At 43.7% G+C, this 27,369-nt stretch overlaps 2 protein-coding genes across 2 annotated transcripts in view; both read left to right on the forward strand.

The window, feature by feature from the left end:
- The first annotated feature begins 1,072 nt into the window (after positions 1-1,072).
- On the forward strand, positions 1,073-16,090 carry CCDC77 (coiled-coil domain containing 77). Its single transcript, XM_071551225.1, has 11 exons — positions 1,073-1,289; positions 2,749-2,965; positions 4,102-4,244; positions 6,405-6,498; positions 7,756-7,813; positions 8,577-8,674; positions 9,977-10,125; positions 10,465-10,705; positions 11,614-11,739; positions 11,824-11,976; positions 13,704-16,090. The coding sequence occupies exons 1-11, from the start codon at positions 1,258-1,260 to the stop codon at positions 13,848-13,850; spliced, it is 1,458 nt and encodes a 485-aa protein (XP_071407326.1). The 5' UTR covers positions 1,073-1,257; the 3' UTR covers positions 13,851-16,090.
- A 6,768-nt stretch (positions 16,091-22,858) lies between these two features.
- B4GALNT3 (beta-1,4-N-acetyl-galactosaminyltransferase 3) overlaps positions 22,859-27,369 on the forward strand; it is a 68,041-nt gene continuing 63,530 nt past the window's right edge. The window contains exon 1 of the mRNA XM_071551226.1: positions 22,859-23,123. Coding sequence (XP_071407327.1) covers positions 22,976-23,123 — 148 coding nt within the window. The 5' untranslated portion in view covers positions 22,859-22,975. The remainder of the gene's footprint in view (positions 23,124-27,369) is intronic.

The following is a 27,369-nucleotide window of genomic DNA, read 5'->3' on the forward strand; positions in this document are numbered from 1 at the left end:
GCATCATCAAGTCCAAATACCCAACAGCAGCATTTCTCCTCGATTTTGCCAAAAAAAATTATCTACCTTCCTCTTTTCTCTCTTACATGAGAAAATAGATTTGAACAAGAGTTACAGAATCACAGAATATGCTGAATTGGAAGGGACCCCCAAGGACCATGGACTCCAACTCCTGGCCCTGCACAGGACACTGCAGGAGTCACGCCACGTCCAAGAGTACTGTCCAAACACTCCTTGAGCTCTGCCAGGCTCGGCGCTGTCACCACTGCCCTGCGAGCCTCTTCAGTGCCCAAACACCCTCTGGGTGAGGAACCTTCTCCTGATATCCAACCTAAACCTCCCCTGACACAACTTCAGGCCATTCCCTCGGGTCCTGTCCCTGGTCACCAGAGATCAGAGATCAGAGGTCAGTGCCTGCCCCTGCTCTCCCCATCAGAAGGTACATGTAGACCGAGATGAGAAACCTCATTGCCTTCTAAGTAAGCTTTTTTTTTGTCATACAGAAAGTCCATTTCTCTAAACAAAGCGTTAACAAAGAAACGTGGCTTGTTACTGCATCGGTTTTGTGGTTTCCCACCACACTTGTGAATTAGAAGCTCACGTGTTGCATAAACGGTTAAGACTACTCGGTAGTGCCGCGTGTGCCTGAGCAGGCCGAGAGGGGAGGTTCCAGATGATCCAAGGAATACGTTCAGCCCAGCCAGAATTTGAACGCGTGACTTCTTCCCAATGCTTTTCATTTTCAAACAATAACCGGCGTTGGAGTGGCGGGGTTTGGTGCTGTAGATAAATTGATTCCCCGCAGCCAGTTCCGTGTCTTTGGCGTAGAGCACCGAGCGCTGCCAGGTCAGGCGGGGCAGGCGCCGCGGCCACTGCACCGCCCACGGACTACAACTCCCAGAGGCGCCTGCGCGGAGCCATCCCCGCCCGTGTCGCGAGCGCTGATTGGCGGAGGCCTTCGTGCCGCAAGGAAGGCTGTCTGTGATTGGAGCAGGCGGTGGGGGGCGGGGCGTCGCGCTGTTTGAGCCGCGGCGGGGCGGGCGCGGCCGTTGTGTGGCTGTTGGGCGGTGAGGCGGCGGCGGCGGCGGGAGCCCCTTTCCGGGAACGCCAGGCCCGAGACCCCCTTTCCGGGAACGCCAGGCCCGGGACCCCCTTCCCGGGGCTTTCCCAGCGGGGTTCCCGCCGGGCACTCTCCCCCGCCAGCCTCCTGCAGTGCCCGAAGCTCCTCTGTTCCCCACCCGCGGAGAGCCCGGCGCGATGAGCGTGGCGGGGAGTCCTCGCCGCTCAAGGTAGTGAATGTATGGGGCCTCCTCCCGGGACACCCGGAGCCTTTCCTTCCTGCACGCTGGCCTCGTTCAGTCCAAGGCTCCTTTGGGCCCACTCCTGTGTCTGCTGTGCTTCCTTGTCCCTACGCCTTTCCACTTCTGCTGCCCTCCAGCAATAAAACGCTCACCTTGTGCCTGGGTTACCTCTTTCGTTCTGGTGTTTATTTTTCTGAGTGTGATGTTTCGGGCATCTCTGGTCCTGCAGCAACTTCTTCGTGAAATACTGAGAGAGTGATCAGGCATTGGAATGGGCTGCCCAGAGAGGTGGTGGATTCTCCTTCCCTGGAGGTTTTTAAGATGAGATTGGATGTGGCACTGAGTGCCATGATCTGGTAATGACAGTGGTGTTGGATCAAGGGTTGGACTTGATGATCCAACCCAGTTCATTCTATGATTCTGTGATTCTGTGTGCATCTTTAATGCTTTCCCACAGTGCCAGGAGTTAAGGAGCTTGGCACATTTTCATAGGTGTGCACTGGAGTTCTGATCTAAGCAGCTCTGATGAGTGGCTCCGTAAAGGTCTCCACTGGCTCGGTGCCATCCATCAAATCACTATCATCAAAATTCTGGCACTGGCTTCAAGATCAGATTCTGGACTGTGTTTTCATTAAGCACATCTTTAGTAAAGAGGCTTCTTGCTTCTGTTATTCATGATATTAAGAAAAAAAGAGTCTTTCAGATCAGCGTAAATAATGAAAATAATGCTTTTTAAGGTAACTGTGAAGTCTGCAGCTCCACTTACAAATTTAGTGCTTGTTTGAGCAGATTAAATGTTGAATGCAGTAAATACTGTTTATAAGAAAATATAGTATGTAATTATACATATCCTGAGTTTGATGTGCACAGTAATGACTTGCTTTCCATCAGGCACTTCAACATAACCTTCCATATCGCTATCAAAGGTGGACAAGCTCTATGGACGGGAACATCAAGCACACCAGAATGGAAAGCCTGTAGGGTCCTAGATCTACAGCTAGCCAAAATTGTCTTTATTAATGGTCTGTCTCTACAAGTTGTCTTCTGTCAGGGTATCAGATAGTGACTGTCACAGATGATATTTTTCTGCTCATTTTACAGTGGCTTCTAGTTGCACAACAATGGACTTTTTGTCCCCTGTGTTCTATCCTTCTGTTCTTTCTTCCTCCTCTTTTCACATTCACCCTCCCTGAATGACCTATGAGACTTTGCTTCTATAACATTTTCTCTCCTTATTCAGTTGGCCCCTTCTCCATGGTGTAATAGACCTGAAATCCATTCTGTTTGAAAGGTTTTGGTTCTCCTAAGAGCTGTGACCTGTTACACCCAAAGCACAGTCAAGTGCACAACCTGTGTTTTAAATTCTCTCTGTGTAAAAATTTTAAATCTGTTTAGCTATTTTAAAAAGTGTTTGAATTTTCTTGTCTGAAGCTCTGTTTCTGTCCAGGCTGGCAGCCCCCCATGTCTCATCCAGATATGCCGGTTTGCAGTCCCCAAATCAGGAGGACTTTACCCCTCTCCCTTCAGTCAGTGAGCGCCTGGCCCGTCTCCATCCCTCCCGGGAACTGCTGGAATACTACCACAAGAAGATTGCTGCCTTTGATGAGGAACAGGAGGATTTGCTGAAAAGGCTGGAGAGATACAAAGAAACATATGATGATCAGGTTAGGGAATGAGTTTATGAACAATGATGGGCTACATATCCTTACACAAACTTCGTTGTTTTATACCTTGCCTGAAAACTCAGCATAGACATCTTAAGATTTACCAGTGATGTGGTAGAACTGAGCTATGAGGAAAGAAATAGATCTTGATTGTAAAATCCTCTGTCAAAGCAAATGGAAATGTGCCTGTAGGATATTCTTCTAAAGTTATTACAGTTTGATTATATCTTCACAGAGGGGTTTTTGCTTCTGTGTTTTTTATATTGAGGTCTCAGTTTAAATGTTTGTTTTCCATGTTGTCCAGTATCTTTCCCTTTTTTCTCGTAGTAAAGAAGGAGTGCTCTTTTGCCCAAAGTTAATGGGCTCTGAGATGTGGATGTCATCTGTATTTACCACAGTGGAATTCCTAAGCTTGGTCATAAGCTGTTAAGCAGTAAACTACAGCCTATATCTGTCTAGCAGTCATCTTTGTCATTGTGGATGGTGCTTTGGGAACAGAATGATCCTTTCTGAGGTGACTAAGGTGTCTCCTCAAGTACTGGCCATGCTTGAAGCAGCCTGAAAGTCCTTGGAGAAATATGTGCTGTTCCAGTTACTTTCATCCGGGGAAATAGAGGGGCAAGTTCCACAATAGTGCCTTTTTTCATATGGGAATGATTTCCTAAAAGGTTTGTTAGTTTTCCACACCCAGTAGAAAATCATTAATGTAACTTAATAACTAGCCAGATTTGTCACTGTTAAACCAAACAGATATTTTCATGTTTATTCTTCAGTACTTCATTATAAAAGTGAGTGCTGTTGCAGAGGTTTTCTAGGTTTTTGTTGGTGTTGCGCTTCCCCTGCCTGTGCTGCTCTGACTGCCAGCGTGGAAGTGCAACCACTGGAAACTGGAGACTCTAACTGAGGCCTTGTTTAACTGTTGTTCAGTGACAGTGACTCTCCAGGCTCTGAACTCTCTGCTGAAACATTTTAAAATATTTTTTTCCAATACTGCCCTCATCTGGTCAAGTATTATATGAGAATAAAATAATTCACTTGAGCTGCTGTTCTGTACCAGTTATCTGCTCAGAGCACTGGCAATTTGAAGTTCATAAGTGTTGCCCAATCATTTCAAGTGCCTCATTCTCTCCACTTAGTACAAGTTGCAATGGGAAGTCCGTCAGCTAGAAAAGGAGATTTCGAAGTTGCAGAAGGCTTTGAGTGATATGCAAGTCTACCTCTTCCAGGAGAGAGAACACGTCCTTCGTCTTCACTCGGAGAATGACCGGCTGAAAATCAGGTGTGCTGTTTCAGATGGTGGGCTGGTCACTGGCAGTAGCAATTGCATATACTGTGTGCTAGTTCTCATCCAGATCTGGAGTCTTCAGAGAAGGAATTATGCCACACTTCCCAGAGTGGGCTCTGTTGGGATGCTAAATGTTTCCACTTATTATTTCTCCTATTCTGGTAGTCAAAGGAAGAGCAGAAGTTTAATGGAGGTTCAGATTTTGTGTGTCGCCAGTTTGAACTGGAAGTTCTGACTGAAGCTGACTCTGGTGGGCTGACCTTGTCTGGATGCCAGGTGCCCACCAAAACTCTTTATCACTCACCTGCCCCCCTAGACAGGGAATTAAAAATAAAACAAAAGGCTCATGGGTCAAGGTAAGGACAGAGAAGGATCACTCACCAGTTACCATCATGGACAAAACAGACTTGACTTTGGGAAATTATTACCCATCAAATGATCACAGGGCTGGAGCACCTCTCCTATGAAGACAGGCTGAGAGGGTAAGGGCTGTTCAGCCTGGAGAAGAGAAGGCTCCAGGGAACCCTTGTAGCACCTTCCAGCACTTAAAGGGCCTGTAAGAGAGCTGGAGAGGGACTTTTTACAGGACCACGTAGTGACAGGACAAAGGGTGATGTCTTTAAACTGAAAGAGGCTAAGTTTGGATTAAATATTAGCAGAAAATAGTTCACTATGGGGATAGTGAGGCACTGGAAGAGGTTGCCCAGAGAAGTTGTGGATGCCCCATCCCTGGAAGTGTTCAAAGCCAAGTTGGATGGGGCTCTGAGCAACCTGGTCTAGTGGAAGGTGTCCTTGCCTGCGGCAGGGGGTTTGGAACTAGATAATCTGTAAGTCCCTTCCAAGCTAAATCATTCTATTAAATCAGAGTGGGATAATGGGAAATAAATCTTAAAACCCCTCCCTTCTTTCCAAGCTCAATTTCACTCCTGAATTTTCTGCCTCTTCTGTGAGCAGCACAGGGAGACAGGGAGTGGGTGCTGTGGTCAGTTGGGTGCTCCAGCATGGGTCCCTTCCACAGGGTGCAGTCCTTCAGGACCAGGCTCTAGTGTGGGTCCCTCATGGGTCATGGGTCCTGCCAGCAAACCTGTTCCAGTGTGGACTCTCCATGGGGTCAGAGCCTCCTTCAGGCATCCACCTGTGGCATGGGCTGCAGGGGAGAGCCTGCCTGAGCAGCATTTTCATCACACACTGCAGGGCCATCACCTCTTTGTTGCTTGAGCGTCTCCTCTTCCTTCACTGACCTTGGTGCCTGCAGGACTGTTTCTCTCCTACTCCCTTTCATCTCCTCCAGCTGCTGCAGTGTAACAATCTTTTTTCCCCTCCTCCTTAAATATCCCTCCTCCTTAAATATCCCAGAGGTGCCACCACCATTGCAGATGCGCTTGGCCCTGGCCAGTGGCAGGCCCATCTTGGGAGCCGGCTGATGCTGTCTCTGTTGGACATGGTGGAAGCTTCTAGCAGCTCTTACAGAAGCCACCCCTACAACCCCCTGCTACTCATGTAAAACCCAGATGCAAGTCTTTCACTTGCCTGACAAAAGTTTCTGAGCCCTGAAAACACTTAAGCTCAATTAGAAAATGCAGACCAAAGCGACCAGCTTTCCATCACTGAGATCATGATGGCAGCCACTAATTTTTAATGCTGTTTAGTTGGTGAACTGTAATATAACCAGTTGTACCAGACTAGCTGCCAGTGGCAAAGGAGTTTCCAACCTTCTTCAGAATATTTGTGAGTGATACTATCAAGTTTTCTGTTATATAAGAACTTAAGTCAAAACATGTTGCTGTGCTTTGGCACTTCTCAAGTGTGATGAAAAGTCTGATGCAGACCTTAATGTTGTTTGCTTTAAAAACAATGGACACTTATAATCTGAAAGTATTTTAGGCAGTTCATACCTTTGTAATGCAAATTCTTTACCACCATGTGCTATTGTTATATCAACCTGTGTAGTATTGTCCTATTTGCAGATAGGTTCTCCAATCCCAGCAGAACTGGTGGTGTTCTCATTACATTGGCAATGTCAATAATATGTTAGGGAGGTTGTTTTTAAAGCAATATTCTCAAGAACTGCAGCAGTTTAGAAAACTTGCAAGCATTAACAAGTAGTGTCTTGATGTATTTAAAAAAATGCTGACTGCTTTCTTTGAATTACAGGGAGTTGGAGGACAGGAAAAAAATTCAACAACTCCTGGCTTTAGAAGGAGGAGATGAAGCAGTTACATATTTTCACAAGGAGCCTCCGCATAAGGCAAGTTCTCAGTTTCCTGTAGAACTCTGCTTTGGATTGTAACATGAGTGAGCACAGACCAGATCTGTCCCACAAGTCACAAGTTGCTAAACGAGCCCAAAGCAGGAGGCATCTGTAGCAGCATCGGGTTTCAGTATAAATGCTGAAAGGGAAGTAGGCACAAGCACAATGAAAGTGTGTTCTCTTAGCATCAGCCTCCTTCTACCTTCAAAACATACCTCCAGGTCAGCCTCCTAAATGTCAGATTCCCGTCTGGAGTCATCTGGCAAATGGTCATGGAGAAGATGGAGAGAACACCACACAAAAAGAAAAAAAGTGCTGAAAGTGTCCAGGTGCAGTGTTTGAAGATCAGCTACCTCAGAGTGCCTCTTTTAGTGCCTCAGTAAAGAATAAAGTGTCTGTTGCTGCAGCAGTTTTCTGTGCAGACGAGCCATTCCCTCTAGGCAATACTGTATCACATATTTCAGAATTAGGGTTAAGTTGATCTAATGGCAGTGCATGTGAATGGCAGTGCAGCTGAACCTACTTCGGAATGTCATGAATGGTTTAGACATAGAGTCTGTGATGGGAATATAGAATTCATCCTGAAATAAGGTGCAGAAAAAGGCTGAAATGTGCTGCGTTGTTCATGGTTGCTCTGCACTGCTCAAGCACTTAAAAAATGTTGAAGAAGCTTTAAAATTCCCTGGTTTAGAGTAGTTCTAAAATTAGGCCTATTATGTAGTATAGACCTAAAGATAAGCATTGAAGTTATAACATACTCCCTCAAGGCCTCCTTTTATTGTTAAGTGAGTTTCAATTCAACAGTTGTTGCAATATTCTTATCATGAACTTTTATCCCAGGCTTGTTCAGTAGCTTGAATGAATGTGCTGATAAATGAAGCTTCTTGTTCCTTCTGTCTTGCTGAGACAAGGACTATGAAAGAAAGAAACATCATCTTCACCTTCCTTTTCTCCTCCTTGTCCCCAAAATGCTCCTTTTCCTGCTGAGGGTGCTGATTTTCATCCTAATGAAGCCAGAAAAGGCAGAATTACTTTCCACATGTTTTAATGAAAAAAGTAGAGGCAGAAATGGCAAAACTCAGCCATGATAAAGGAAACTTTTCAACATGGACATTACACTTGTGAATGTCTTCCTTGTTTTGTGGTAGAAGTAAGGTAATGCTGTTCTTTTGGACATCTCATTGTAACTTTCTTTGTTCTTGACCATTGCTTTGGAGAAGTCAGATGTTCAGTGCAGGTATCTTGTTTCTACAGGTTACTGTTCTGCAAAGGCTGACAGAGTCACAAGAACAAGAAGATGCTTCTAGCCCAGGTACCACCCCAAGCTGCCTAACAGCAACTCAGCTTTTGATACTTGTTTCTGTGTCTTGTCTCCAGTATACTGAAATATTTCCTCACTGTGAATGCTTTGGTAAATCTCCATCAAGTCCCCTAAATGTTTGTGTGTACATATATATACAGCAGTGCTCTTGTCTTCCCTTCAAAATCTTCTAAAATGCCCTTAGCTGACGCTCATGTCTGTGATCTGCTCAGCTCAGGAAGAGGCTGATATGACCACGTGGTGGCTGTCCTGGAACTGTGCAGGTACCAACTGCACAGCTCCTTTGCCACAGCCATTCCAAGGTGTGAGGTTCTGCCTGACTTTAGCGTAGACAGCAGTGTGTGTTTCTATGCCTATGTACTAATTTTCTCCTTTGAAAGCATTGCCTCATCCAAATTGACTGCAATTAGCCAACAAGCTCAAAATTCATTCAAGGCAGGATGTTTGTGCAGCTGTGACATCTTCCTATTCATCATTTATTTAAGAAAATGTGTCAAGTTTGCTTTCTATATATGCCAAGAAAATTAGTAGGTTGCCTCAATACTGGGATATGATAGACAGATAAAGTTATATGATCACCCTAAGTCGTGAAATCCTTTTCTTTCAGCTAGCACTCCTAGAAGTCCTTGTGACTGTAGCACTGGCAAGCTTTTCCTGATCCTGTAGGCCCACCAGAACATGCAATATGTCATGGTTGTAAAGGTACTGCAAGTAGATTGGAAAACCCTTTTCTGCTTTTGTTAAATTTCTACAGCAGGTACCAAGAGGAGCACTTCAAAAGCAACAGCACAAGAAGAAAAACTAGACAGTCCTGAGAGGTATCAGATTGATAATCAAACACTTCTGCTACAGGTAAAAGCATTTGCTAACCAATAGACATAATTCCTGGCTTGCAGAAAAGTATGTTAAAAAATATGCTGTCTGCTTAGATAAGATATAGATTATACCAATTTTATCAGTCCCTGCTTCTTACTATGGATTCACACTTTCTGTCAGTTTACTTTGCTGTTTCTGTGCAATGAATGTACATTGAAGAACATGGGTCTGATTCTAGAAGCTTTATGTAAGCAGATGCTCCAGTAATGTCAATTGAAATATGTTGCCCTTAAGTATAGAATATGTAATTGATGTTATCTCCCATAATTCAATAGTGCCTGTGAATTTACATTAAACCTACTGCAGATCTGCAGGGTTGGGTGTTTTGTGCAAGTCTGATAAAAGCAAAGTGTCTGAGACAGTATTAGGTAGCCCCCATAGGATGCCCTTGCACAATAAATTGTTCCCTTTGAAAGGTTGGGTATAGGTAGCATGAAAGATAAAACGTGCAGCATCATGAACTGGAGAAGATACCAGAAGTGGTATGTAAAGTAGGAGGAAGGATGAATCAAGAAAAGCAAATAAAGGACAACCTTGTACAGCAGATATTGGTGGTGGTTGTTTTTGGTGTTGTTATTATTTGTTGAAGGGTGGTGGTGACTGACCTAATAGCCAGTTAGCTGTCTAACAACATTTATTCTGGAACAAAAGCATCATTCAAAATTGACATAAAAACAAGCAGTCTAAATACACACCAAGGTGGGGTTTTTTCAGGCAATTTCTTACATTAAGACCAGATGCACGTTTTTTCATTACTTGCTCTCATTTATCTCTCTAACTATGTGCCCTAGATCAGGATTCTTTGCATCCTTTTCCTTCAGTCATTATCTTGTTTGCATTTAGTAATTAGTTCTGATTGAGTAATCTTTTTTGTTCAAGATAACTGGACTTGCTGCCTTCCTAGAATTTAGGTATTTTTATATCACCATTTCATTGGAAGATGGTATCAGAGGAACAGAAGAGTCTCTGCATATTCCGCAGGATTTTTGACATGTAATTTAATCGCGTGCAATTTAAGTCTTTCTAATATGTTCAATCTATTGTTTCTGCTTATGGTATTCCTCTCTTGCCTATAGCATGATTTTTTTTTTAAAAAGTGTTTTAGCTGTTTGAAATACTCAGCATTAAAACAAAAGGAAAGGCTTGGGAAGTTAGAAGTGCCAAAGGTGTTATTGGATGGAGTCTTTGATCTGAATCTTGAAATCTAAGAGACTTGCAAGGACAGGAGCAGAGTTGGTGTGAGGTCTTGTTCAGTAATGTCTTCCTGTGCTTATTCAGGTGCAGGCCTTGCAAGCTCAGATAGAAGAACAGACACAATTATCCAAGGAACAGGTTGAGGCACTACTGGAGGACAGGCGGATTCACATGGAGGAAGCTGAGGTCCAGCATCAGAGGGACCAGGAGACCATCAAAGCTATGACAGAGAAGTGAGTGCGAGAGAACGACCACTATGTAGCCCTGAGATGAGATGGAACAATAGAAATGTCATGACTTTCAGAGTGTTGCTTCCTGCAGCAGGCAGAAAAGCTAATTATGCAATCATCTGGCAGTGTGTGTGAAAGATGATGAGTGGAGTAATCTACATACTAAAAATCCTATTTCACACGGGAAGAATAGCACTTCTTTCATTAGATGAATAGAGCTAAACTCAGTAGGAAAGCACCTCTCTTTTTTCATGCTTCTTCCAACTTGCAATGATGACTGGGGAAATTAAGATGGGAACTAGGAAAGAAGTTAATTAACTCCATTGGGATCCCTTTTTGCAGGCTCCAAAAGACTCAAACTCTCTTATATGAGAGCACTCGTGACTTTCTTCAGCTCAAGTTTGAGGCCAGAGCCAATGAGAAGGCATGGATGGCAGAGAAGGACTGTCTGTTGAGGCAACTTGGCAAAGATGTGGATCATCTTGTTTTCAGCAGTGAATCAGGAAAAAAGAAGCGGAGAGGTACCAAGAAAGTGCTTCAAACAGATGATGGAGCTTCAAAACTCCAGAGCAGAGAAGTAAAGGTATTTTTTTGTTTTGTCCTAGGTTGAGGCTCTTTTAACAGTTTTTGACTAGAAAACTGCAAACATCTGGGCTTTGGCTCAACAGGCAGCAGCTAACAGCTGTTTGAAAGCTGTGCTGGCTTGCCATAAGTTATGTTGCTTTTGGCATTAATCTAAAACAAAACCTCTCCTGCTTCAAAATCAGCATTGTTTGCAAATTTCAGATAAAATGTCTGGTTAGGATTTATGGTGGCATGTTGCTGTCAGTTTCTTTCATGCCCAGAACAAATCCCTAGTTCTGTAAGTCACTTGATATGTGGGGCCAAGAGTTTTTAACCTGCTGGTTGCACATGGCTTTTTGTTAGTGCAAGTGCTCTGAGCTGATGGACTTAGAATTCTGTGTCTGGATCTTCCTTGCTGCTGTCAGGGGAGAAGGAGCCCTTTCAATTGATGTCACCCAGCTCTTCTACAGTAGTCAGGATTTTTCTTCCACTTCTACTATACTTCCAGTGAGAAGCTGGGAGATCTGAAGGGGGTAAATGGGCAGTAAGGAAATGGAACTACAGGTAATAGGGAATTGTTTTCATCTACCACTGAACACAGATTCTTCTGAAATGCAGTAGTAGGCAAGCAGCTGTGAAAAGGGGAGTTACATCATTAGTTGAATATTATTTTTAAGGGGAAGAGAAGACAGCTCTTTAACTGATGATGAGTCATACAAAACTGGTAACTTAATTAAAAGCTTTTGGTAACGGAAGTGACGTTAGAATATTGTCCACAACTACTTACTTCATTAGCTGCAGATCCAGTTGCTAATTTTTATTTGCCTGTCATATTGGCAATTTTCTCCCACATGCTTTTCCAGAGCAGGGGAGATTTTGTAAGCACAATCTTTTGAGTTGATTCTTTCTGTTCCTCCTGTGTTTTAGTCACTGCAAGAAAAGCTATTGCAGGAACAACACCTATCACACATGTACAGACAGCAGTGTGTCACTCTGGAAGGCGAGCTGGCTAGGATTCGTGAGGAGCTGGATGCTGGCAGAGAACTCTTTAAGGTAATTAGCCTGCAATCATCTGCTGGCTATGTGGTGATCTTCAGCCTTTATTTGGTATCCCATATCAAGTTTTCATCTCCATAGGAACGCTCAGAGAAGATGGGGAAGCGCCTGAAGCTGATGACTCAGCGATGTGAGGCCCTGGAAAAACGTCGTAATATGGAAGTAGAAGGTTTCAAGAATGATGTTAAACAGCTTCAGCAGAAACTGAAAGATGTAGAGAAGCAAATGTATAAGGTAGCAGCTAAGCATGTCTGAGACAGACTGTTATGGGCTTACCCTATAGAGCTGTATTCTCAGTATTTAAATGCACTGTTTTCCTAGAGTTAAGGATATAATTTCTTTCCTAAGTACTCCTTTAGATATCAGTATTTGACAAAACTTGCCTCTTAAGTATTTTACAAAGCAAAAAAGATGTGTCTTTGTTAGTCAGTCAGTCATCGAGCTTGCCAGGAACTGACCTGACAAGCTGTGTATTTTTTGTTTTGAAAGTTCTTATGTGGTACCTGTAGCTCACTTTGCTGTCTCAAAATTGCAAGGCAGTAAAGCAGTTTGATTCTGAAGTTTATCCTGCAATGATAAAAATGATTAGTTTTCTTTCTGGGAGCCATAGCATAAGTATTGTGAATATTCTGTATTGTGTATTCTATTTATTATATCTATTTATTACTTTGTTAGTATGTTATTTGTAACTGCAAAAATCACTGCAGAAACAATGGCTGGAAGTTGAAGCTGTGTACTGTAGTAGCTTCCAGATGTGTAGATGAACATCAGAACAGCTTAGAAGGGAAGCCACAGCCTTGATATTGCTTGGAGTTTAGGATATTTATCTAACATGCTTGAGAGGATGATCCAGGCATAGCATGGACTCAGGAGTCTGGCAGCACTGATTCACTTTTCCCCTTTATTTTTGGTGCATAGTTCAGTTTAGTTAGACCAAAGCATTTTTCTTGACTAAAGGCCTTGTTTTTTTATATATATATTTTGTTGGGCTGAGGGTTTTTAAACTCCATTCTTTAAGGGCTAAACAGCATATGTGAAAGGGGGAAAATTGCCTTTGATACCTTTACTACAGGCTTGTATGTTTTATATCTGTGGATATGCAAATAATTGCATTCTCAGTTTCATTACACTGTTAACCACAAGAGGGCAGGGGAACAAAATACTTGCTAGAATTCTCCAGATTGATTGTTAAATTCCTCTCATCACTTGAGGTCAAAATGACTACAGATTTGCCTATTCAAATCTTTGACCAAGAACTACCTGATGACTGCAAGAAACCCTGGCAGGTCAAGAAAACAGAGGGGTTTGAGAGTAGTTTCCAAGCCCGTGCCCTTGAAAGTAACTGGGCTGGCATGCTATCCATATCCAGGGTGACAGGAAATGTCAACCCTGGCCAACTTGCCATCAGGAATTCTGATTATCCAGCAGCCTTTGTTCAGCTCAGTACAGGCCATATGTCACTGCCTGAAACAAGGCGTTGTACTTGAACTGCTCTTGGATCGTGTGCAGTTCAGGAAGCAGCAGGTCAGCCACAGCAGTTAGACCACCTCTAGTTTTAGCAGCAAAACAGGATAAAATGTCATCATACCAGGTACTTAGAATTAGATACAAGTTACTTGATAAATATTTTAACTTGCCTCTTTTGTGGGTCTCAAAATGACAGAGGAATTAGAAAGGAGTCAACAGGCTATGAGTAAACTGGATTATATCCTATCCGATTTCTTCCTTGCCAGTCCTATAACACCATAATGTTATGAAAGCTTTCTTCTTTATTTTTGGTTCTAACGCACCTTTCTATTGGTGATATGCATTATCAAAGTGCTATTAACTTCCACATCTTCTTTGCTGGCTGCAAAGAGTCTCTGTTAGAGTTCTCTCTCTCACATACTCATCATAATACTCTCTAAATTGTATTCTGTACAGCTTTGTTTTTCTTAATCTGCTTTTCTTTACTTTTTTAGGTGGCTGTGAATTTGGGACCAGATCAGGATCTTGCAATTCTCCGTGAGGTCCGCCACGGAAACAGATTAACACATAAAATTCAAGGAGAACTAAAAGACTTAAAAGCAAAAATCTACTGTTTAGAGAATGAACTACGGATCTGCTGAAGCTGACTTGTTAGCTGACATGCTAGTTTTAGGAATGAGACACTGCTAAGTGGAATAGTCATATGCAAGAGCAGCTTCTGCCTGTCTGTTTCCTGGCATCCATTGACAGAAGGTTTGAGGAAATCTTCTGTTAATGTCATAACAGTGTACACGAGCCGTTCCTAGAGTGCCAGATTATATTGCTGTTTCAGCTGAGAGATGTCACCTGATAAGACTGACACAGAAAGGGCATGATGACTGGTATCTCAGGAGTGTGTGTATGTCTTCCTACTTTCATATTTGTGGTTGGGATCAGTGCATTCTGGCTTTCACCTTTATTTGGAGCATATTGTAAAACTATATATGGTTATAATGAAATTAATAACCATAGAAGGATCTAGATCAAGATCTGAATTTTGGCTGACCTTTTCCTATGTGAAAAGCAGCTTTTAAATAGTTTAAATTACTACTGTTTTGGTGCTTAGCATTTCAGGATGTAACTGGAATTTTTGTTTTTAAAAGACCACACATAGAAGTCTGTAGTAAAATGTTTTACATCTGACTCTCCCCTTGACAGCATAACTACTTTAGAATGGCTCCCCTTTGCTTGGTTCTACCTAATTGGAACAAACCTGGCTGATTTAATATGGTGGAACAAGACAGTCCATTATAGAACTCATCTGCCAGAACAAGCAGCATAGACACTTGTTTTGAATGCTTGGTGGGGAGGGAAGTACTACACTGTTTGATCTTTTTGTCCCTTTTTCCTAGTGTACCTTAACACACAGAGGATGCCCATAATAAAAGGGATCCAGTATCTGCCTTAGCCTCCATATTGTCTGTTGTTGTAGCTCTAAACAGTGCTATGGTTTTATACAAAGAAATCATGGTCAACTTCTGCTACAGCACCTGTTGCTACTGAACTGTAACAAACTGGGGTGAACGAGGAGGTACCTGGTTGCTACATCAGAACTATAACTCTTGTGTGTAATGATTCTCCAGCCATATGATGATGATCTTTCCAGACATCAAGATGCTGCAATTCCAGAAAACAGATGGAATCCTGATAAGGGTTACAACATGGCTTCAGCCCAGTTTATAATTGCAAGTGTTCATGCTTTTACTGTAGTGTCAGCAAGTCTTGTTCACCTTCTAGACAGAGAGCAGATCTGTGTTGCAAAAGGGATTTCGATACCTCTGTTTCCTGCTTTAGCTTTTTCTACCTTGTTTCTGAAGTATACACCTTCTAGGCTACCAGCACTTCCTTTCCCATTGAATATAACTTTCCCATTTCCTTTCCCATTGAAAAGCAGGCAATTTCTTTTGGGCATGGAAGTGGCCATGGAGATTCTCGTTCAGGATTTGAGAGGTAGATAGGCAAAAAATTGTTTTGTGCTGTCAAGATCTGGAGAAGGAAGACTTGTTTCTATAGAACCAGCTAAAGCAATGCAAGAGGGGAAATTCCCTTAAGAAGTCAAGACCCACTTCAGTTGTCTAACTTTTTTGTCACAAGCTTGCTGTCCCTTATGGTCCTGTACCGTGGCTTTTATTTTGTCTGTGTTTTGAGGTCAATTCATCACACACTTCAGTGTGAGTGGCCAACTGATGGTACCTGGCTGCTCAACACTGCAGTTCACAAGAGGCTGTTCTAAGGTCTGTTGCACTGGTTAGTTTAGCTGAAAATGCTGAACTGTTCAGAAACTGGTTCGTAAACAACCTGGGTGCTAATGCAGAGTGGGCAGTTGGGGAAGGTTATTTAATGCTGTCTATCAACTCTCACTCTCTCTTAGTTGATTGGTACTTTCTCAGAGAAGTCAAGCAAATTAAAGTGAGTTTGTGTGTGAAATAACATACTACTTGTTTGAAGATAAGATATCAAAGTTATCTCAATCCTGGACAGCTGCTTCTGAAAATTGCTACATAATGAAGTATTAGCCACTTACTCAGCAGGGTCCATCTACTTAAATTCAGCAGATGGGAAACCACTGAAAAAGTCTCTTGAACCTATGGAAATCAATGGGTTCCTGTTTATTTCCAATTCTTCCAAGCTAAAGAATTGCCTTTGAAATTACATTTTGCTCACTTGAAAGCCATGAAGTGTGAATAGATAAAGAGTTCAGGCTTTGCTGTTCAGGTTTGTAAGACTGGGGGGACGTATTGAGGGAAGAAGAATGTAAATGTTTAATTTTCTGCCTTCCTTACCAATGTTTTTTTATTACTTGAAAAACTGAACAGAATAAAATGACAACATTCCTAATGTATCTGCCGATGTGTCAAAACCAAAATGCAGCTTGAACTTGATTCTTCATTTCTCTCTAGGCAATGAACACTTCCTATTCAAGGCGAAGGGAAATTATGGTATTGCTGCTCAGTAAATCCATTTTGTTTGGAAGCTTGACTATTTGTCCAAGTGCAGGAAGTGCAAAGTATTGTACATGCTCTTTGTGTGACATCATGTGATCATGTGAAATGTTGCCAAAACAAATGTGGACCTTCATGCCAAGAATTGCTTTAAAAAGCTGAGTGCTTCCTACCACTGACAACTCCCCTTTAAGATGTCGATAAAGAATTATTGGCATTTTCAAAAGGGTGTGTCCTGAGAGAGGTTCCACTACCTACATTAGTCAATTTTTTTTTGATAATTTTTGTGTAGAAATCAAAAAATGGCATTTACTCCAAAGACCAATTAGCTTTTTTTCCTAATTTAAGTTAGTAATGTGTGACTTGTATCATTTCAATACAGCTAAATGCCAGGTTATCAATGTAGGAGCACAGAATTTGAAAGATCTCCAAACTGTCTGCTTTTAAGAATATGGAGACTACAGGATTAAAGGTTAGAACTGGACAAATGCTCTTATTGTGACCCAAGATATGAAAATATCTCTTGCATAAATAGGAGAAAAAGGAGGAGTAGGGGAAAACGTTAGTGTTGTGTTCCCTTATTTAGGTAAGGGAGGAGTGCCTACGTTTCGGAAGGAATGTTGAAATGTTGGCTAAGGCACCAAACTGCAGATGATTCAGCGTAAGAGAAAAGGTTGTGCAAGAGCTCATTTTGTATTACATTAAGAAGCCTGATTAATATACACGTCTCTTGAAGACAAAAAAAATCTACCCAAGGCCCCTCTGTCCTAGCAGAGCAATGCTGAGCAAGAACAAGTAGCCTGAACCTGAAGTTAATTAAAAAAATCGTATATTTTTAACAGGAAGAGTGTGAGTTTTCCCTCATTATAACAAACTAGTTGTAGGGGTAACAAATCCTCCATCTCTGTCTTCAAATCAAAAAATTATTTCACCTCTGGAGAAGGTAGCTTGTTTTAATAAGTTACTGGGTTTGATACATTAGAACTTGATGAACTATAAAGACATGAACTAACAGGAAATAATTTAGTGGTTCCTTCTGGTTTCAAACCTATGATGTATTTATATGCAATATTTGCAGGAGTTTTTCACTATTCATATGGTTGCCTTAATTATAGGAATGTCTGCTCTGTCAGCCAGCCCTACACAGCAAGGTTACACATGGCAAAAAAAACCAAAATTAAAAAAAAATCTCTTGTGATCTTCCTATACCACAATTTGCAGCAGTGTGTGACTGCACTTGGAAAGGCAGATTAATAGTTCTTATAAGTGTCAGAATAAATTTCAACAGCAATGTAGTATATGCTATATTTAAATTGCCTATGTAAGTGGGAATATCAGTTCAGAAACACACACACACTTCACCAGTATGGATGGACTCCTTGGGCAGCCCAGTATTCTGAAATCGAAATGTCACTGTATGTAGGCCAGGAAGTAGTTCTTTGATTCACAGATATTTCTTTTTTGAGACTAGCTGGGGCCAGCATGCCTGTGTACTTTGTTCTGGTAGATCAGTTTGTACTCTTGATGTTGTTCAGACTTTTAATTACAGCTCACAAACATGTTCAATTTGATGCACTAGAATGTATTTGTGCCTGCTCGGTCAAAATTCTAATAAAGAAGTCCCATTTGTTCCTATTCAAAGTGGTATCATAGGTCATTTGTAGAAAAGGGACATTTTAAGACCTTTTTTATTATTATTTTTCTGCAATATTTTGCATTTATGTTCTCAAGTTGCTTTAAATGGTAAAAAAATATTCTTTTTACTGTATAAACAGTTAAATTTGCAAGTCCAGCTGTTGAAGTATATACATTTTTTTAGCCTGTAGACTGGGATTATGCACCAAAACATTCTTGGATACTGTATAGAAAGTGTGAGAGGTGGAAACCGCAATGATTCCTTTTGTCTGCTGTCTTCATGAGGTTTTAGGCACAAAGAGCAAAGTTTGTTTTGATTCTTAAGCTACATCAAAAGTTAAGGATTTTCTGTCCAAAACAGGCCATTAGAGGTAACTGGAATTTAACTCACCATCAAGAAACATTTCTGCTGTGACTGAAGTATTTGAGAAGAGTGGGGTGGACTTCTGGTATTTCCCATTTAGCACCAAATGCACTGTTGGAGAAAGGGCATCTTTGATTATGGGTTAGAGTGGCTGCCCTTCAAGTAAGCTCCAGAAACACAGCTCTAAAAACAGAGCCCTCAATGGGGTTGACTGTTCACTTTCAGCGACCCAATTACATGTTTTAAGAATTGCGATGCTGTTGGACTGGTGACAGATTACAAATGTGTAAATACAGATTATTTGCTTTTATTCAGAAAACTCAGAAAGGCTTTTAACACAGAAGTGCTTTAGTCTTAAAGCAAGACAATGATTAACTGCGCAGGCACGAGGGATTCATTGTTGAAGTGAGTTTGATTTTAATAAAAAGCTCAGCATTTACCCTGGTGAAGCATGTCCAGAAGGTGCTCAGTGCTCCTGTTTTGATTCAGAGACTGAGTTGCCTTTCTTTCACTGTAAACATTTATCTCAGTAGAGAGTCACTTCTAAATCATCCAGTACAACAGATTTTCCTCTCCAATCCTAGCTTGGGTGGACAGATGTCTACAGGAAATGCTGCTTATCATGATGTTCTATAATGTCCCTAACAACAAGATTGTGCCACATCTTAGGAACATCTTGAAAAGTAAGGATGATGAGCACAGTCACTTAAAATACAAACCAAGTACTAGTACTTTTAAGATAGGGAAAGGAGGAAATGTAAGCAAGACTTTAGATTTGAAAAGATGGATTTCCAAAATGGTCAAATACATAGATACATCTTTCATTATGGTAAATATATAAACACTGAAAGGTCTTTTGAAAGTTCACAGCTTAGAATATATGAAAACTTCTTTTTGGAAGTGCAAACTGTGCTTCACATATCAAGAGATTGTTCTGGTGTGCAAAAAGCAATTCAGGTCTACTCCTGGGACAGGACCTGTAATCAGAAGATGCTCCCTAAAGGTACTGGGTAAAACTTCATGTGAAAATGTGTCCTACTTACAGTTGAAAAGGAAGGGCAGCCACTTCTATGGAACTATCTGGACAGTTAGGATTTGAGACCTACGGAGAATCATGCAGTGAAAAGAGAGAATCATGAATGAGGGTTTCCACCCAGACAGGCAAGTTGTGGGAGAGCAATGGGACTGTGATGCTGTCAGTCAAAGTTCAGTGAAGGAGCACAGCCATGTGCACAGCAAAAAGATGTCTCAAAACCCAACTCAGACCAGTTCATACAAATGCTGGCTGTGCACCTGTAGTGGTAAAATATAACTACTTTAGCAAAACCCACTATATCAGCACAACTTAACTGGGCAAAGAGTCCTTTTGCTAGATTGTTGATTGTGGGCCCACAGTGATTCCCCTACAGTGATGTTCAACTGCAGTGTCAACAGGGATTTTTCTGGGATTACTCCACCAGTAATGCCTTTTAGAGCCCAGTACATTCCTGAGGAGCCAAAGAGGGAAATAATGGGGAACTGTGTCCTCAGAGAATGCCTTTTCCTCTTAGAAACACTTCTGCCTTTGAGCCATTTTGATGGGAAATGTTGAGATGAAATCACTGTTGGTGTTTCAGAGCATGACTGAGGTCAGAAGAGGGGTGTGGAGCTACTGGGATTGTGAAGTCTAGGGACAGTTGGGTATCTTTGGTGCGGAGCTTGTAATTAGAGTTGAAAATTACACAAGAAGAAAGAAGGGAAGGAGCAAGTGGCAGATAATTGAACCTTTGGGGAGTCTACAGAGAAAGGATGTTGGCATGGAGCTAAAAGTGATTTACAGAAGAGAAAAACAGTTGATAGATAACTATAGAAGCAAAAACATAACAAGGCGAGGCAGAGATGCACAGAGATGGATCTGGAGAGGGAAGCTGGGAGGAACAGGAGATGTGCGTTAAGTGCTGCACTTGTATCAAAGGCTGCTTTTATCCTGAGGAAACATAGCCAAAATGGAAAACAAACAGCAGCTCAAACAAATCAAAAAAACCCCCTCCAGTTGGGTCCTCTGGCAGAGAGTCAGTTTCTTTGAAGTGGATGTTCAGGGTAGGCTGGGAGAGGTGTGTCCTGGAGCCAGCAGCAATCTATCTGGTATTCAAGGGTGGTCTGCCAGGCAGTGCCAGCTCCCTGTCTGAGTCACCTCCATAGAGCATAGACACCATTCCTGTGTCACTGCTTCCAGCTCACTTGTTATGTCTTTCCCTAATGGGGTTGATCCCACCTCATGGGATTATTACAAACTGTGGTTTCCATTGCTACCAATGAGAGATGACATCTGGGCATGCAATTGTGTGACTTGGGTGCTTGAGAATTTGGGAATATAAGACTGCTGGTGGACTTGGGATAAAACCATTTATGTGAGATGGTTTTAAAACATTACTGTCAGCAGGAATCTTATTCCTGGACATTGGTACTTTGTGCAATAATAAGTGGTCCAAAATTAGTTATTTTAAGTACAGTGTAAAGCTATTCAGATTCCTGACTTCACTGTTTATTATACATTCAGATCTATTTTGTTCCTTAATACTGTTCTGTTGTAACTATACTGTAACAGATAGAAATCACCATGCCATAGTCATTTCCTTCAAGTTTTTCTCCAGAGATAAGAGCTTTTCTGAATCTTCATTATAGCATAGTTCTCTTAGGAAATACACTTTGGTTCTTTAGAAGCCAACAATACTACTGTTACCCTTAATTTCACTTTTCCCTTCCCTCCACTTTAGTACCATGTTCACCAGAGAAAAATGTACTTACTTATTTTATTATGCAACAAAAGTTCCAGAAAAGTGCAGTTGTAATTTTTCAAGCATAAGGTTGTTCATTTAAGAAATGCAGACAACTTCCTGCTAAGAATACATCATTCCATTCTCATTCTTTAAATGGTAAACAAATTTTAATTTAGATCTGTATTTATTACACATTTTTCTTCTAATTTTCTCTCTTTGTTGGAACAAATGTAAAAACTTGGTTTATTTCTCTCATATGGGATAAAACCCAAACCGACACTCTACCAAAAAACTCCAACAATGAGTGTCATGCCCTCATGAGATTCCTGCCTTGCAATGCCTAAACTGGTGCACAGCTTCCCAGTTTTAGTAGTGGGATACTGGTGGTGCCTGGCTATGGGCAGCCCTTTCTCTTTGCACTGGAGGAAGCAGCCCCCATAATTTAAGATTGGATGGTGGATGTACATCTGTGACCGAAGGAGGAACACAAGCGTTGCATCCTCAAAAGCTGCAGAATGGATCTTGTCCCAAGGAGGCTGGGAAGGACAGAGCCACTCACCAGCCTCCCCCACCGTGGGATGTTTCCAACTTGAGAAAAATCATGTCTTTCCAGTCCTGCAATGAGGTGTAAAACTCTGGATGCACTTTCCCTAATGAAGGGAAATCTCTCCAACACAGAGAAGGGACATCGCTCTGAAACCTTTGCAAGACATTCCTGAAAAGGAAACCCATCATCCTTTGGTGTGACAGGTAATCTCTTGGTGCTGCCGGGGTGCTGGGAACATGATGTACAGCACTTGATGCCAGCGACTACGGATGCTGCTTCAGCTCCCGACCAGTGCAACACTTGAGATGCTGGCACTCTGCCAGTGTCAGCCTGTCCCTGCTGGGACTCAACACCACTGCTCCTTGTCCCTCAATGCCATTTAAAATGCCTTTGGCATGTGTTTTAAGCTAAATAACAGCAACCGTCCCTTTGTGCAGTCTCCCACTTGAGAAGGCTGATGTGGAAAAAGGTCTCAAACCAAAAGGGTCTATCATCATTGTGTGAATTTTAAAAACTAACTTCAGCCTTAGGGTTTCTCTTCATGGTTCTACACAGCACAGGAGCTGCCTCTGTGCAGGAGCAGAGCTGTGAAGTGAAACGGTGGCTGCGAGTGACCCAACACCCAGACCATACACACTTGGAAAGGGGTAATTCTGGACTAGCTCCCCAGCTGGATGCAGGATGTGTATCCCAAACAGTATCTCCCACTTTCACTTCATCCAGGAGGAATGCAGTTTGCATCCCCCAAGACAACTTGGTGATTTGAACGAAATAAACAGCCTGGGAGGGACTCTGGAGAGAGTCACTTCGAAAGCGTGTTCGAGATGTGTAATGAAGCACCAAGTTCACCCAGGGAAGGTCCTGGTCTTCCTGTGGGCCTCCCACATCCTCCCTCTGCGGGGTCTGAGCAGTGCAGCATCGCACCCAGAAACCAGTTTCGGAACTTCAGAAAGCAGCTTTGGAGACTTCACCGAGCAAAGCGCTTCCAAGCAAATACACTTGTTGCACCAGGTGAAAGACGCTTTAAAATGGATTCAGCTGCGTGTAATAACTGTGTGAATATGAATCACCTCCTCTCATCCTCCTGCTCTCCGCTGAGAGGACGGGAGATGCTCACTCCTGTGCCCGGAGCGATCCCGCAATGCTCCTGCCGGCACCGAGACCGGCTGTGGAGGGTTTAGAGCCCCCTCCGCTCTGAGGCGACTTTCCCGTGGCCCCGGCAGGATCGGAGCTGCCCTCCCTGTCCGGCCAGGGGTGCCCCAGTCCCAGTCCCGGTCCTGGCGGGGCGGGGGCAGGTGCGGGGGCGGCGGCCCTGCTGCCCCGGCCGCTGCCCCGCGGGGGGCGGTGCCGCCCCGCACCTGGGCCCGCCCCGCGGAGGCGGGAGGGAATCCGGGCCGCGGTGCCGGTGCCGGTGCGGGAGCGGGAGCAGGAGCATGTCCGTGTCCCGGGGCGGCGCGGGCGCGGTGCCCTGAGCGGCGCCATGCGGGGCCGGCTGCTGGCGCGGCTGCGGCGGCGGCGGCGGCAGCTGCGGCTGCTGCTGGTCCTGGGCGCGCTGGCCCTGGGGCTCTGGGCCGCCTACCTGGAGCTGGTGGCCACGGCCGGCGGCGGAGCAGCTCGCCCGGACCGCAGTGAGTGACCGAGGGACTGGGGGGAGGCTGTTAGGGCCGGAGCGCGGAGCGGCGGTCGCGGCCCCGCGGGGTCCGTCCCGCCCAGGGGCCGGTGCCGAGCCCCCTTCTACCCGCGCCGGCCGGGGAGCCGCTCCCGGAACTCGGAGCGGGGCTCTATCCCCCGGGAAGGAGCCGGGCGCTGGGGGGTTCACTTCCCTGCCTCCGGCCTGCCGGCTCTCGCCCCTCTCCGTTTGTTTGGGGAGACCTGTCCAAGTGGGACCGTGCTGGAAGTGCAGAGCCCGAGGGCACGGCTTTGAGGTGTCTCTCGGTCTTGGTGCCAACCTGCAAGGCACAGAGATGCTTTGAATATGGCTTTGATGCGAGGAGAAGTGCATGCAGAGGAGGAGGGAATGCGTACCCTGGAGAGGCGCAGCGCCCGCCCAGGGACGGGCTCGCTTTGTGCAAACTTCGAGGAGAACAGCAGGGATGATGCCAAGTGCAGTGAGCGAGTTTTTTCGCCCCCCAAAGTATAGGAAAATAGTTATTTCCATCAGTGTCATGTGGTTTCTTATGCTCCTCTTCTCATTTGCAGTTATAGGAAAGTTACAGATGTCCCACGGTTTTGTAAAAGCCTGTGATGTTGGTCGTGTGTTTTTAAAATAATAATAATGCTTGGAGTTAATCTAATTTGATAGTAGTTGCCCAACTGCACAGGAGCATTTAACTATTAATACTTCCTGGTATATTCTTTTCATTACCTGTTATAAACCTCCTAATTCTTAGTCCCATGAATCAGGCTTGGTTTCAGTCTTCAAGCTTTAAACTGTGGCTGTGCAAGGAGTGCCATGTATGTATGTTCCCACAAAGTTCACTACAGGGCTTCAACTTGTTCATTTGTTCTGTGTTATAAGTGATGGTAAGGCTAAAAACACACATTTATTGTTCCAGTGGTGTAATAGGTCTGATTTCTTTGGCTAGGATAAATCCTCTAATTGTAATTGCTATTTTATGCCTGGTGGAATTCCTCATTCCTGGTGAAATCAGAAGATGGGTTGCACTGTGAGTCTACTTTGTGTTGCATCTTTCATGCCATCTCACCAAGCCTCTTACTCTACTCCACTTGGCCAATACCTCCCAAAGATCCTTAGAGAAGACTGCACACGTGTACAGAGGACTTGTAGTGCAGCAAGGGAGAAAACAAACTACTCAGAAACATTTGAAATAGTGGTTATGATGAGAAAGGGGCTGAGTCAGGTGTTTGGAGCTGTACAGCTGATGGCCCTTTCACTGCCAGCAATGCAAAAGGAGAGGGAGGGGATGGGAGAAATGGGCAGAGAGTGTGAGGACAGCAGAAATGTGCAGGAGCAAACAGCTTTTTTTAATGAATTGGGTTCTTCCTCTTTGCTTTTAGGCAGGGTTATTTTTACATCTCTTATGAAAGTCGTTCTGTTTTAAGATTGAAACTGGAAGCAGTGACATGACTACTACCAACTAAAACAGAAGATGAGCGAAATAATTGCATTACAACAAAGTTCAATTAGGTAAAAGTCCAGATTCTCTCAAATCCACCAGAGACATTGCTGCTCATTGTGTGCAGAAGGATTTAAATACTTGTGGAAAGGGTGGGAGAATGAACCCTTGGGCAGGCAGTGCTCTGTGGCTCTGCAGCATCACAGAGGGCTGTGGTCACACTGGGCAGTTCATGTCATGTTTTCTTGGCCTTGTGGCCAGAATCCTGGAACCTGCTAAGAGGAGGAAGGTTAATCTGTGACCCTCTCCACCCTTCCTCTTGCCCTACTACCTCTAAAAGCCTGTTCTGTTTTAAAAATTCAGAAATCTGAGCAAAAGACAAATAGTATTTGTTTTCTTTTGGCTGTTGAAACTAAATAATGTTTTCTTCTCTGGGGACAGGAGTGGCTGTATCCCAGGGAGATGGTGTAGGAGGACTCTCAGAGCAATTAATACTTTTCCTCTTGTTTCTGCATTGTTTTCTGTTGCGTATCCCAGGTGAGAACCCTGCAAGTCACACTAGGGACTAACCAAGAGCTACCACTTCAACTTAACTGAAGTAACAGCCTTCCCAGTTATTAATGATAAGATACAAAGGCTGTTTATTGGGTAATTTTTTTGGGTAAAAGGCTAAGAGACTTCTCCATTGGGGCCAGGAAGAGGAAGAGCTGCTAGGCTTGGAAGGAGATCTACAGGAGATCACTATTTCTATCTCCTGTGTCTGTAATGAAGTTTCTTCTTGTCTCCCTAAAAGGCATTGTAGAACAGCCAGTGTATAGAAAGCCAAGTATGTTTTCTTTTTCCAGAGAGGTGAATCCTCCTCATGAAAGGCTAGAAGGAGTCACAGAAAATACTCCTTTTCCTCTCAGCCATACATGGGATGGAGCACAAGCCCCTGTGATACCTCTGCTCCATCTGTATTCCCGAGTGAGTGCCTCAGAGCATGTCTTCAGGCATGGTGCATCCTCCCCAGCTTTATGCCCCTCTCCTCCTCCTCAGCCCTCAGTCAGTGTGTGGTGAAGGAAGCAAATGTCACATGGCCTGGGATGTGGGTGTTTGAGTGATGCTTAAAAATTGAGACCTTGACTGTCCTCCCTCAATGTATGTGCAGCTCTGTTATGCATTAAGGTCAAGCATATAAGTAGTTTGGATAAAAGAGAATAAGGAGCCAGGGAGAAGGTGCTGTAATCATCAGTATTCATTGGCATCCATGATGCTGCATCACCATGTGCTGGGAGAGGTGCTGGCATGAGGTTCACTTTGCTGTAATATTCAAGTCGAAGGTTGAGGGATCAGGCTGAGGTGCAGCACTTGTGCTCAGCATACACCATAGGTTGGGATTCAGGTGTGAAAAGCTGGTCTGGGCCCATTTGTAGCTGTTGGGGGGGTTGGGATGGGCTGGAGAAGGACAGAGGATAGAATGGCTTCCTATTGAAAGGGATACTGAAATTAGTAGGTCTGGTGAAAAAAAATATTTGGGATCCTTATTGACAGCGCTGTTTTCTCATGGGCAGAAGGGTGTTTCCTTGTTTCTATTGTTGTTATGGGGCTTGCCTTTTCTTTTTTTTCCCCTTTTTTATTAATTGAGCATATTTGGCTGGTCTGCTGCCCAGTAGGTGTTTATAGTAATCTTAAACATGTTTACAGCTGAGTGAAGGAAAACAAGCAGGCTGATGTGAGTTGAAGATGGGCACATTCTCTTCACATGCAATGTGGCCTGTTGTCATCAAAAACAAGTTGTAACAGACAGGATGCAGCCCCCCTGCCAAGAAACCTGAGGAGCTGGAGACAGTCTGTTTACTCCTGCTGCTGACAGGCACTAACCTCTGTAGAGTGGGCTCTCCAGTAGGAACGTTGTTCTCATCTTTATGAGCTGCTACACAGCACACTTTGCTCCTGCAAGTGAATACTGGAGATGAGAAAACTTTATTATTTCAAGGGTGCATGAGGTGTTGGGGAGGAAGAAAACACCAGCAAAGCACAGAGGTCTGGAGAGCGAGTCCTACACCCTTCCTCTACTGCTGTAATGCCACTGGCTTGGCAGCAGAACTGGAAGGGACATGGGCAGGGACAGGTCTTCCTCTGAGAATATTCCCACTCCAAGACACCACCACTTGCCAGAACTGTTGCAATGCTGTTTGGGTGGAAAAGATGGTAGGTCAGGGAACTCTTCCTGGTGTTCTCTTCTGTGCCCAGGAGTGCTTCATCTGGCCCACCTGAACACAAAGGTGTGTCTCTCAGGACACAAGGCTGGTGTCAGTGAGCTGTGCTTGCAGGCAGGATGTGCAATGATCCCCCTTTGCTTTCAAGTCTTGTGTCAACATAGTAAAACCAAAGCCCCATCCCTGAGGAACCTTGGAGGTGAGGTCATTCCCAACTGTTGCTATGCAGAATCTGTTTTATTTCTGCTGCAAAGACCCGTGGTACCTCAGGAGTCTATAAATCGTTTGCATTGATTGCTTTTATTGCAGGTGTGAGTGTCACATTGAGCTAGGCACAAACAGGGTGTGCAGGATTAGATTGGAATCCTGGGGGGTGCAGCCTGTAGGAACAAGAGATCGGGGGATCCTTCTTTAAGATGCCTCTCCACATTTTATTGTTGTGCATAAATAACACTGGGAGTGCATTATCTTCCCATCTTGGATTGTGAGTGATTTCTGTCTCACTTCTAGATTCTCAGGCTGCTGCTTTTCTATCCCAGGAGTGTGCCCTCCCACTCTCTGAAGTGGGAAGTAGGGAGGGTTCAGAAGAAACCATG

This window comes from Pithys albifrons, chromosome 3 (assembly GCF_047495875.1).
Source record: "Pithys albifrons albifrons isolate INPA30051 chromosome 3, PitAlb_v1, whole genome shotgun sequence".
NCBI classification, from domain to species: Eukaryota; Metazoa; Chordata; class Aves; order Passeriformes; family Thamnophilidae; genus Pithys; species Pithys albifrons.